Here is a 12670-nt window from a genome sequence, read left to right on the forward strand (position 1 = left end):
GGCTCTTCACAGCTCTTAACCGACTGCTTGAAGTACAACCTAACAAAGGCTCATTTGAGTGCAAAGACTTACAGCTCCACAGACACAAAAAGGTATTTGGGTAAACCATTTACTTAATTCCTCAGGCTCCAAAGGGACAGCTGCTGCTGAATATTTATTATCAACCAATTTGTAATGCTTGACTAATAACTTGGGCAACTTCCAGCACTCCACTGCACACTGCACAGGCATCCACAATGAGGACACCGAGTCCTGCAGAATTCAGGTGGCTCAGAAATACTGTCTAAATTCAAATCCATCTCTCCTGCCTCTCACACAGCATTTAGGTGTTCAGCACAATTGACCCAGACACTGTCAGAGTGCCCATTTCTGGGATATCATTCTCCAGTATTTTTATTACAAAAAAGCCCCATCTGATTCTCACGGATTTTCACTCTGTTTAGCTCTGCTTCTGTTGAAGGCAATGCATTAAACTACATGAGGTGAAGGAGACTTTGTTTCCCCCTGCCAATACCCGCTGCATTTTAAAATTCCCTTTCAAAGAGATTAGTTTTTGCACTTTCCTTCTGTGAGTGAGAACAGATCGGAAGATTAGCCACAGATCTCCATGTATCTTGGCTGTAACTTTGGCTCTTCACAATCCTGACACCTCCAGAGCCAAGCAACCACTGCTCTTCTCAGGCTGTCAGTGGCAACAAGCCCATTCTGTGTAGACCACAGTCCATTTTTATGAAAGAGCCTAACTTCTTGTAGCTACACACTGTCTGTCCAGCAGGTTGCTTCACTGATGACAATGGAAAATTTGACAAAATGTTTCTAGGTAGTTATATGTAGTCTCCCTAAAGGGACACAAGAACAAAGGCAGGGTTTTGCCAAGCTGTTTAGTAAACATATGAAAGCAAAAAAAAAGTATCAACAGACAGCAATTAGTGATCCTTAAACAGTGAGGAAGAACGAGGACTGTAAGAAATAGGACACCAGGAAACAGAAGAAACTGCCAAGGGAGATCCAGAATTTCCATTCTTGTAAAGAATCAAGTCTCAGCTATAAATATTTCATTAGGAATAATTAAATCAATTGCCTATGAAATGCATTTTTCAGAAAGAACAGACTCAGTGAGCCACTAGAGGTCCCCTTCCACCCAAATAAACATGCTTTACAAAACACATTATGCTTATTAACCATTTTAAGTTATTTTTAATCACATGGTGACCATTCAGCAGGGTCACAAACAAGCGTAAGCCTTGTACGTTTGAGCTCATCCTAAGGGAAACACAGTACTTTTAAAAGTATATTCTTAATGAGAGTTAACCCTTAGCAACGAATGCAGCTTTATTTCTCTGCAGAATCTGAAGTCCATTCATATGAAGAAACAGAAATATTTAGTATGAGAGGAGCTGCTCTTTGTCACTCACAATGGTCAGATTATAACACTGGGGAAAGTAATACTTTACATGAAAATGTTACGGCCATTAATGGAATGCACCAAACTGTCTGGGAAGCTATCATGCTTGGAGAATAGTAACGCCATGACCCCAGTAGACCTGAAGTTGTCTAATGAGAAGTAGGTAGGGGACCCTGAACAATTCCTTTTACTAGGTGACATCATGTTTTAAACAGCTTTATAATTCAGTGAGAAAATAACATAATAAGAAATGATGCCTGACAAGTTCAAAACAGAAAACAGATATATTTTAAGTCAAAGCAGTTACTTATTAGAGAAAACAAAGTAAATTATACATTCCTCATTTTTAATATCTTTGGATGAAAGCTGAGTGCCTGCCTGAAGAGGAAGGTTTTTGCCAAACCATGCTTTAATCTGTACAGCAAAAGGAACAGTGTAGACTGAATAAAATATAGTCTACAATCAGCCCTCCAATTAGGTAATCATCAACGTTCAGTGTTTTATATTTTGCCTGATAATAACTAAATGTGCTTGTTCCTTTTGCAAAGCATTTACTTCTTGCATCACTAGAGGTTTTCAGTCATCTCACGGCCCTGTGCAGATGGATGTCTACTTCATCCTCCTCCAATAAGGCACTGTCATACCCTACCTTTCAGAGATATGTGCAAACATAGCAGCCTGAACACAACTCCCAGAGAAGGTCAGAGCACAGAGGGAGGATAACCAGACCATTAATTCAGCTGTAGGCTTAAACAGAAAGATCTCATAGCAAGGACATCCAAAAAGGATTACTAATTCTTTTAAGAAGTTGTGAAGGTAATTAGGAACCCTTAAAAGCTAAAAACTAAGGGGTTTTATTTTGAATTTAGTGAAAAAAAATGAGCAGGAAATTTAAAAGTCTGCTTTGTTGAGTAGACCTCCAGGATAATTGTGATTGTTCTACCATCTTGCAATGATAATTTTCATTCAGTGCCATATCAGCTATTTCCTTGCTGTAATGTATTTCAGCTGGCAGTTTATTTTTTTACACCCATTTTGTAGACAGACATCACAGTTGGAAAAACCTCCGACAGCATTTTTAAAAGGCTCCCCAGTTTTTTTCTGGCTTTTTTCACTTCTTTTTACACCACATAAACAGAACTCTAATTACAACTGCATTTCTGCCTCTCACTCTCAAAGCCTTTCAGTTGTAGATTAGCAATTACTGAAGATGGTGCTCTGATTAGGTTCCTAAAGCAGGCTGACTCAGGATAAGTGATTGCACAATGTTAATCACATCATGTCTGAGAGCACACGTTGGTTGTTTCAAGGCAACAGTAAAATTACGGTCAACAAATGAAACATGAACAAGTTTCTGCTGCTCTTGTATTGGGACCTTATATGGCAGAGGTAAATCAATAATCAAAATAGCTGTATTAGCAACGTAGTATTTTCAGACTCATGTAAAATGAATCAAGATCATCTGTTTTTCAAAGACATTAAAATGTTTTCAAATGTACAGAAAAAAATTCTCAAAAACTACGGAAAACTGAATTTTATCCTTTCCATAATTACCGATCCTTTCCATAATCACTTATTTTCATATGTGGCCTGTGCTATCATAATATATTCTATTCAATTTAACACAAACAATTTTTTATAAATTATGTCATAGTATGTAAAAGGCCACAGCTCATCATGAAAACTGTTGTTGATCTCAGTGAAAAGAGAGGTATATCTCAGCCCAGGAATGACAAATAAAACAAAAGATTTTTGGTATACTCTGGTAAGCAGAGAATATGGATATTTGGCATAATTTACAGCTGTAAATTCCAATTGTACATTCCCATTCATTGCTGAGAAGTCACAGTTTTGACTTAGGTTTGTACTGTGCTCATTTGAGTTTCATTGAGCTTACCTCTTCAAACTGATGTATGTATGTATGTGTGTGTATATATATACACACATATTTGTATATGTATACATGCATACCTCAGGGCAAAAAAGAACTATTATGATCGTTCGATTATGCTTCCTACATAATACAAAGCACAGGAGTTTCCTCAGCATTCACTGCAACTAAGCCAACCACACCTTCAAGGTCAGTCAGAGTAGTTTCCCTCACCCAATGATACAAAACAACAAAAAAGAAAAGGAGTAATATTAATATATGATATTCATTATTAATTCTCTATTTGTTTTTCCTTATCCTCTATGAGAACTTAAAGGTCTGAGAAAAGATTTTCTTTCTTATTAATTTTCTAGAGAGCTTATTTTAATATTATCATAGTACTACCCTATCTAAACAGCAGTTATGCAGAGGTAGCAGCACTCCCAGTGAGGCACTGTTTGATGAAGCTTTTAGATGAAAAAACTTGAAACCAAACAAGAGAAATGGTTTGTTTTTTTCAGAGGTAAGTACTTTGAATTTTAAAGCATCAATAGTGTATACAGAAATCTTTCCATTCTGGAACATTAAATTGCTTTTAAAAACTTAAAAGTCTGTTCTTCATTTGCCTGAGAATTCAGACTCATATCTTGAAGGTAAAACCATCAATTCATTTTCAAGAATGTTCTGAAAGAGTTAAAATAATAATAGGAGAATACAACATTGTAAGCTAAGATATGTTTTCTGACCACATATATCACCACAGAAAAAGCTAAAATGAAAAAGTATATTCTCTCTTCAAATAGGGCAGCTAAAATAACTTACTAGCCTTATTTTTATATTCATTGCTTCATGCTTTCATTAAATCTCTCAATAGCATTCCAATTAAATTCAGAGGTTCATCTGGGGGACAGATAGATCGATCGATCGATCGATCAAAAATCACAAACTTCAATCACAGTTTCAGAGTAGCTAAACTACTTTCTGCTAATGTATTAATGGAGTGGAGAGAGCACTCTGGCTCGCCAAAAATAGGCATCCACTTCAGGATGAGCTCCAGATGCCACTGACTCCATTCACAATACTGTGTGATTAGCCACCAGTTCATGTATGCTTACATTTTATGGACAACTAAATTTTAGTGTCCAAATATGAAGCTGAATCCTACCTCTTCATCTTTTCTCTTACAAGAAAGATACCATGGAAGATTACAGTGAATTACTCCAATGTTACAAGATCTTTTAGTCCTGTTTATCAGATATTAACCCAACCAAAAATCTTATTTCATAGTTGCCTTTAGTATATCTCTTCTTTCTCTTCTTTCATATACATCTCTGCTGTCATTGCAGAGGAGATAAAGATACTTTGCTCAGATTTGTTTCTAAAAGGATCAATTTCTTTGGCGCTCTCAGCTTCAGAACTTCTGCTTCCCCAGTACTTCAAAAAAGTCATTGAAAGCTTGCTCTCTTTTAAACTACCTTCTTTCCTCTATCCATTTGTACAGCATCATGCTAAATGCCTACTTTATCAGCTATAACCATAGAACAAAATTATTCCAGAAGCACATATTGAAGAGGAATAGCTGGGGGGAAAAAAATCCCTTCTGATCTATTACCTTTGTGTTGTTGCTTATGTGTGAGTCTGAGCTTTTCTCAGTTTCCTTTTTGGTAGCTTCCTGAAGATCAGAGGCTTGTTGTATATATGTTAATGCTGCCAGTATCTCATCTTCTAATAATACTACATCTTCATAGGAAATTGGCCATCCCAAATTCTCTAACACCTCCAGCAAAGCTTCTTTATGCTGCATATATTGAACTGGCCCATCCTCTTCAAATCTTAAAAAAAAAAAAAAAAATTAGTAATCACAAGTAGGAAAAAAATTAATTTTGGCAGTACTTTAAAAATAGAATCACAAAGCATAAAGGCAGAATAAAACATCAAAATTATCCAATCTATCCTCTGTATGCTGCAAGTTCATGTGTTTCATGCAGCTACTGTTGTGTTCAGTCAATCACATCTGGCTTAACCGTATCTCATAGAAAGACATCTACAGAGCAATTCAAGTGGCTGAGCATAGATATCTGGTGCCATTTTAGACGTCCTAGAATATGTGAGGCATCAATAAAGAACTTGCAGATACGACTAAGAAATTATGGAAATCCCTGGCCCTTCTGGAGCACCAGCTAGGGTGAAGTGGCAAGCATCTAGACAATCTAAAATGGCACCAGACATCTATGAAGTCCTGATTTGCCACATCAGTCTTGACAGATCACATAAAAAAGAGACAATCTCCTGCTGTTTATTCCTCTGTCACTCCTGCACTGCTCAAGTTCACTCAGTGATCAGGAGTTTGCTTCCATCCATGGTTCAGATTATATTGATGTCCACTAGACAAGAGAGCCAGTTTAAGCTACATACTGAAGGTACTTATAAACCGAAAGGTGAATCAGATACAGTCATCTTGTTGATAAAAAACAAACAAAAAACTGAACCCTTCAAAATCCAGAACAGGTAGAATTCTTTACATCTCCAATTGGAAGTGACATACTTCTTTTTGGTACTCAAAAAGTAGCTCTTTTGTTGCTCTTCTCTACAGCTTTGCCAACATTTAAAAAAACATGAAACCTAGAATTGGGGAGAGTATTTAAGTGTCTGTCTTACCAACACATACAACCATGGTGATGCCTACCATGTTGCCCTATGCTTTGTCACTGCTTATCTCTCTAATCTTCTAGGAACTGCTCTGTATTGAAATTAACCTGACTGGTATAATTATTTACCTAGATTTTGTTCTCTATTACCTGAATCTACTATTGATTTAAAATCAATGTCAAGCTAACTTATCTCCTGAGTTGGATCTCTCAACCATTTTTGAACACAAGCACAATATTACCACTTCTTCAGTAAATTGAATTTCCCTAGTATCTGAGATAACATTTGAATACACACTAGCGAATGAGAAAGCTCCTCACCAATTATTTCAGGACTCCTGTGACCAAGTTAGTAGACTTTGGTTATTACTGTCTGCCAGATTACTAATTTTGAAAGTATGTTGTCATCCTTTTGTAATACATGAACATGATCATTCAAATTGTAAATTTAGAAGAGAAATAGATCAAGTATTTCAACTTCTATGCACCAATATTAAAAATTTTAATATGCCCCTCTAGCAACAGTCTGTACAATTGCTAGAACTTTTTTTTCCTTATAGACATAATTGGCCATATGTTACCAACAATAAAATATTTTGGATACCACTCTGTCAAATTTCAATACTGTACAACTCATTGTCTATCAATGGACATCTATTTCCTTTTTTTAATTATATGCTGTTCTTTTGTTTAACAGCCTTCACTTCCTCTCTGCACCAGAATGTGGTTTTAGTTCTCCTTATTAATGATAGAACTGTGTATTTTTTGCTCATTAGCTTATGTCTTCTTAAAAGCATTCTAGTTTTCACTCCCATTTTTCTGCCTAGGAATACTTCATGCCCATTCAGTTTTCAATAATTGATCTTCACTTTATTCTCTGAAGTAAACAGATGGTAACTTCACTGATGTCAGCCCTGTTTACACAGTCACTAGTTTTCTAAATCAACATACAGAAATAAGATAGTTAAAGTAGTACAAACTTCCAGTGTGATATACAGCTCCAGCACATGCTTTAAAGGTGCTTATTATACCTTTACAAACCAGCCACGGAAAGTGCTCTTTACCAGATGAGAGAAGATTGACCTTGATGCCAAAGGCAATGACATGCTGCCCTCCCAAGGCCCTGCCACTTGACACATTAAGAATAGATCAGCACCATTCAGATGGAATGCAAGTCCCTTCCTATAAAAATAATCAGATCTGCAAGAAGGAGGTCCAGAATTTAATATTACTCCATATCGCATATACGTTTTTGAAAGTAAGGTATAGTTATGAAATATTTGAAAATAAAACAAGTTGTTTACAGAAATTGTGATTAAAAAGTATCAAATATTTATGACCAGCCTTTCAGAGGTAAGTTAGAAAACCAAAAGGTGACAGCTTACTTGTCTCTTTCCTCCTGAGGTAGTGCTCTCCAAATAAGTAGGTTCAGGCGCCTATTAAAGAAAGCAAAGCAGTGTTTGAGGGAATGAAGTTCCTTGTCCATCTGAGCTTCTCAAAACTAGCAAATAAGCACAGTTTCTTAAGATATCTGCACTGATTTGTATTCCAAGAGAACTGTAACATCAAATTATATCCTTATCATTCAACTATGAAATTATGAACTGCAAGAGAAGATGGGAAAACAGCATCTTCCATCAAGTAGCAGCACAAGTATTTCAGGGTCATAGAAGGATTAATGGCAGTCACTGCTGCTTCCTGCCAGGATTTTCTATGGATGGTTCTCTTCAGTACCAGCAAGGTAAATCAAATAACAAAACTGATTAAATGTCAGTTAAGCTAAGCACAGTTCCTCCAGTTAAACAGTTTCAGAAAACTGTAGCCTGAAGCCACATGGAGAGCAATGCTATTTTTTTTTTTCTTCCTGCTAACATAACCCCTCAGTTGTACCATTCCAATTCTAGTTCATTACACTCTAGCTATGAAGAAAACTACTTTTTCATAGAAAAACAGAAGTGATTATCCCAAAGCAATACAGTTCTGAGATCTTTTAAAAGCACCACTAAACTTTCTGCTTTTGCTTTTTAGACATAAATTATACTCTCTTATTAGGTCATCTAGCTTTCAGTTTCCTCTATTAACATCTCAAACAATTAAGCCATCACTCAATTACTTCATTTCATACTATAAAAATAAATTTCTACCGATGATTCTAGTTGCTGTCATTCTAGAAAAATTTCCACTTCCTTTGGAAATACAAGAACAAATGCACTCTTAGGAAAAATTCAGATTGTAACTATTAGACTTTTAACAGTCTTGCCAGATTTACTGGTGCATGGACAAAAAAGCTCATTAACACCAGATTTTGAATATGAATTTCCTGATGATTCATTTTATCTACTAAAAACCAAACCCCAGCATTTTTAGAATGTAAATTACTTAGTTCATTCACAATCTGCATACTCAGCATGCTCCACTGCCTATTTCATACGTCTAAATGTGCACACTCATAACTAACTCATTTGTAAAAGCTTCTGGCTGTACAAGATCACACACATTTTGAAGCTTCCAGTGTTTTTCTCCTTCAATACTGGATATTCTCTTTGTCAGAGCACAAAATTTCTGCCCTTGCCATTTTCCTCCCTCTAAATCTGATGCTAAGGTCAATCTACATATGGGGAAGATACTGTCATGCTTGCTTCTGTTCTTGAAACCTGCACGCCCTGATGTATTGTCTCATCCATAGATGTCAGAATAAATTTGTGACCAATCACTATTCACAAAGCTGAACTGCAGCCTTTGCAAATTCAGTTACTGGAAAAGTACTGTGGCACTTAGAGCAAAATAAATTTGACTGGGCTGCTGTTTCACATGTAGAGGAAAAGCAATGAGAATTCTTTTCTACATTGTCAATTATAATGATCTTCAGGCAGATCTCTCTTCTCTACATCTTTTTCACAAAAGTAGGCAACTCACTCCTACTATTGTAAATACACTGATTCATTGACCTCTATGGGTAAACACAAGTAAACAGTACCCCCAACCACCAAAGTTTTAGGGAGACTGTGAAAATGCTGTCAGTAGAAGATCATCAGAGTTTAACCAGAAAACACTGTTCTTTCCCTCAAAAATAAAGTCAATAAATGTAAAATATTCAATGGTATAGCAAAGCAATGAAGAATTTGAATTTTTTCCGAAGTCACCATCAAAAATACACCACTTGAACCTTCTATCAAAATGAGTGACAAATCCAGATTTCTATCGGTTCTTCATCAGCCTGGTAATAACAGTATTGACTCAGTGACAGAGCACACAAAACCAATAGATTTTTATTCACTGAATTCCATTAATATTAGACATAAAAAGCAGCAATTGCAAATCATAATTATTGATTTTTACCACAAAAGATGGATACATTTAGAAATAGAAAGTGGGAATGAAAAACAGAGCTATTACATGCTTTAAAAAGAACTGGTATGATCATAGAGCTACAGAGGGAAAAAAAAACCTTAAAGGGCCTCAGTGGAATTCATTGAAAAACAAAGACTAAACACTTGTCATCAAGGTTTTTCTGGTCATATAAAATAATTACTTCTGTAAATGTTATTAGAATACAGCCTGAAAAAGATATCTTATTTATTAAAACAATTCTACTCGAAGCTCTCATAAGGTTACTGGATGACATTAGTAGTCAAATAATTGCATTACTTAAAAAAATGCACAAAGTTAGATTAAGGAAAGAAATAGCTTAGAGTTCTAATGTCCTTGTCCTGTTTACTTCTGATGTGCTTTTACCAACATTTAATTAATAAGCACAACACATACCTCCCTCTGTCTCAAAAAAAAAAAAATTGTCAGTATCTTATAGGTGCCTCAGTTACATTCTTGCATCCATAGTTCAGTGCTAGGCAGCTGGCAGCAAAAAGCAGGCCACTAATTTTAAATGTCACTCTATGGATTTAGGAGCTTAACTGTGAGTTAAAAGTCTGTATGTTTAGGGGAGATTCCTCCCCAGGGATGATTGCTTTCAGGTTTATTCCCAGAAAGTAAAAGATTTCTTTTTTTTTTTTTGTCTTTGAACAAACATAATATGAGCAACATGTTATTTATTATCTCCTTGCCTATTATCTGTTTTTTCATTCTGCATTTTTTTGAAGAAAAGAAACATTTCTCCTACATGTTGATGGTGGATTAAAGTATGCCAATGTGCAGAATTACCAGTACTGAGCGAAGCATATGTCAGCAAATACCCACTGCATAAGAAAAATCTGAAATTAGACTGCAAACACGACAAATTTCTGATGAGTAGACTTGCCTTTCATAGGATTTAATTGCTTGTTCCAGCTTCTCTTTATAGGCATCAAGATTCACTGCCTGAGGATTAATTAGTGTGATCTGCTTCTTGTCGTTGCTAACATGGGCCAACGGTAACATCTATTATACAATAAAAGACAAAGACTTCATTTATCATACAACTTTTCCTCCACCAGAATAACTGGATGTCCATGAGTCCATGTCCAAGGATCAGAATGGACAGAAGGAACACTGGAAGGCTGCAGAAAGAAAAATCTGAGCACCCCAAAGAAATGTCTGAATTAAGACATAGTTCCAGCTTGTTAATAAAATTTTCTGAAATCACACAATCCTTTTATGCAGAAGTTGCAAATTAAGATTCTTAACTACTAGTTAATTCTAATTAATTCAGTACTGTCAAACAACTCACTCTAATAATGGAAGGGTAAGTCAAAAGGGAGACAAGCATGTCTAGATCATGACCATATTCCAGATTGTATTGTTTTAAAACAACACTCTCTTATACTTATTAGCATCTAATTCTAGCATACAGGTCTGATAGTTACTTACTTAAGTGTATTTAATACTCTTACTCTGGAGGACCATATTTTCTAAGAAATTAGAGTACTAAAGATGGAGAGAGACATTTCCTACCACCACACTGATCACCAAAGAGTGAACAAGGTGGATATTGCTCACTGAAACTAGTCTTAATTAACCACAATAAGGCTTAGGAACCTAACCAGGTTGGTCAGAATCAGGAACTTCGATACCTTTCAAATCTCACAATACAGCATCTACATAAGTCAACTTCATTATAAAATAGAAAGTCACACACTTACGAGTAGATCTTCAGAAGGCAGAGAAAAGGGTAGAAAAAGATGACAGAGAGGAGGAAAGATGCCTTCCCATCTCTCAGTCCAAAGTCCCACCATCCTTCATCCTCTTAAATTACTCAGCAGTTCGTATAAGAAAAGCTATTTTATATATCAATGTCCTGATGATGATTATAAACAGAAAAAAATCCAAGAAAGAAATGGAGAAGACGGAGAATGTTACTCTCCCCAAAACTGTCTTCAACACATATGGTTGAGTGGGAAGCTTCTCCAAGTGTCTGTCTGAGATCAGGATATAGATGACGAAAAGATGGATGAAGTTCAATTTAAATAAAACTAAAACCTCTGTTGGGGGAATAAGGCAATCAATCAGAAAATAAAACAATAAAAAGACTTCTTTAATTGAGAACATTTTTCAGTGACCTTTTATTTGTGTTTGAATCATCACAGCCTAGCTGGATTCCAAATTACTGCTGTATGACCATTTTTTCAGGAGCAGTGGTGTGACTTTATATCACTCTCTTTCTGAGGACGTCTTCTCTCTGATTAATAAATCTGTGTCACATCAGTGCCAGACCACATCAAAGCTCCTAATATTAAATTAATCGTAAGATCACTTAGAAGCTAAAGTTAATGGGAACATGTCAGTGAAGTATCTTGCCAGAGACAGATGAGGTAAATCTCTGCCCAGAACTGAGCACTATGAAATCTGACTACCTGTCATTTCCAGGTGGCGTTTGAAAGCTGAAAGGCAATGAACCGAGAGTACCCCTCTTCCAGTTCCATACTGCCATGGTTGCTGTCTGCTATGTTACTCAAACCAAGTTAATAAAAGTTCAGCAGGGCTTCACCATATAGAAGCCCTCTCCTACATTCCCTTACAAATTCCCAGAGTAGCTCCAAGTACAAACAGCATCATTTGCAAAATGAATATTTAATACAGTTTATAAAACACTTTGAATAGAATTTGAGGGGCAGACAAACATAAACACAAACATTAAAAAAATTCTCACACTTCAAAAAAAATCCTTGAAGATCTTGGTTTTGACTTGTTTTTACTAAAACAGAGGATCTGGTTTTGCTTCCACAATCTGCATCCTATAGCAAAAATTCTGAGTCCTAAATTTAAAAAACAAACATGAAAACTTTAAAATGTACAAATGTGTACATTTACTATAAATATTTTACTTAGCTCTGTAGCACATCCTATTCCAAAACACTTGCTCACCCCTTATTATTTAAACAGATGCTGTTCAGCTTTTTCTTTGAGTATTGTTTAAAGAAACAGGTTTTATTAGTTAAAATGAGCTGCAATGTATTCATAGGACTTTCATAGGATGCATCACACAAGAAGCATTAGAGCAACTTGCCACAAAATGGATCTCCTTTAAGTGGAATGGCAATTACAGCTTCATGATACACAATTCATCATGAATTTTGCACATTCTCACAGTTGTCTACACCTACCAGAATTAAATTTTAATTACTGAATTCCAATAGTTTTCAAAAGGTCTAGCGGACACATGTAAACCTTGAGAATGCACAAATCCACAAACTCTGCACCTACGGTTCTCCAAATTACTTTATGGACCTAAAATACATACTCCAGTGAATTAATACGTATCAGTAGAGGCTGTGGTGCTCAAGAAATTGCTGAACACCTGATGGCTGCACACTG

The 12670-nt window shown here is 35.9% G+C and overlaps 1 protein-coding gene across 1 annotated transcript in view; it reads right to left on the reverse strand.

Moving 5' to 3' along the window:
• VWA3B (von Willebrand factor A domain containing 3B) overlaps positions 1-12670 on the reverse strand; it is a 64123-nt gene that overhangs the window by 11570 nt on the left and 39883 nt on the right. The window contains 3 exon segments of the mRNA XM_075726659.1: positions 4888-5107; positions 7309-7359; positions 10179-10297. Coding sequence (XP_075582774.1) covers positions 4888-5107; positions 7309-7359; positions 10179-10297 — 390 coding nt within the window.

This window comes from Pelecanus crispus, chromosome 1, assembly GCF_030463565.1.
Source record: "Pelecanus crispus isolate bPelCri1 chromosome 1, bPelCri1.pri, whole genome shotgun sequence".
Taxonomy (NCBI): Eukaryota; Metazoa; Chordata; class Aves; order Pelecaniformes; family Pelecanidae; genus Pelecanus; species Pelecanus crispus.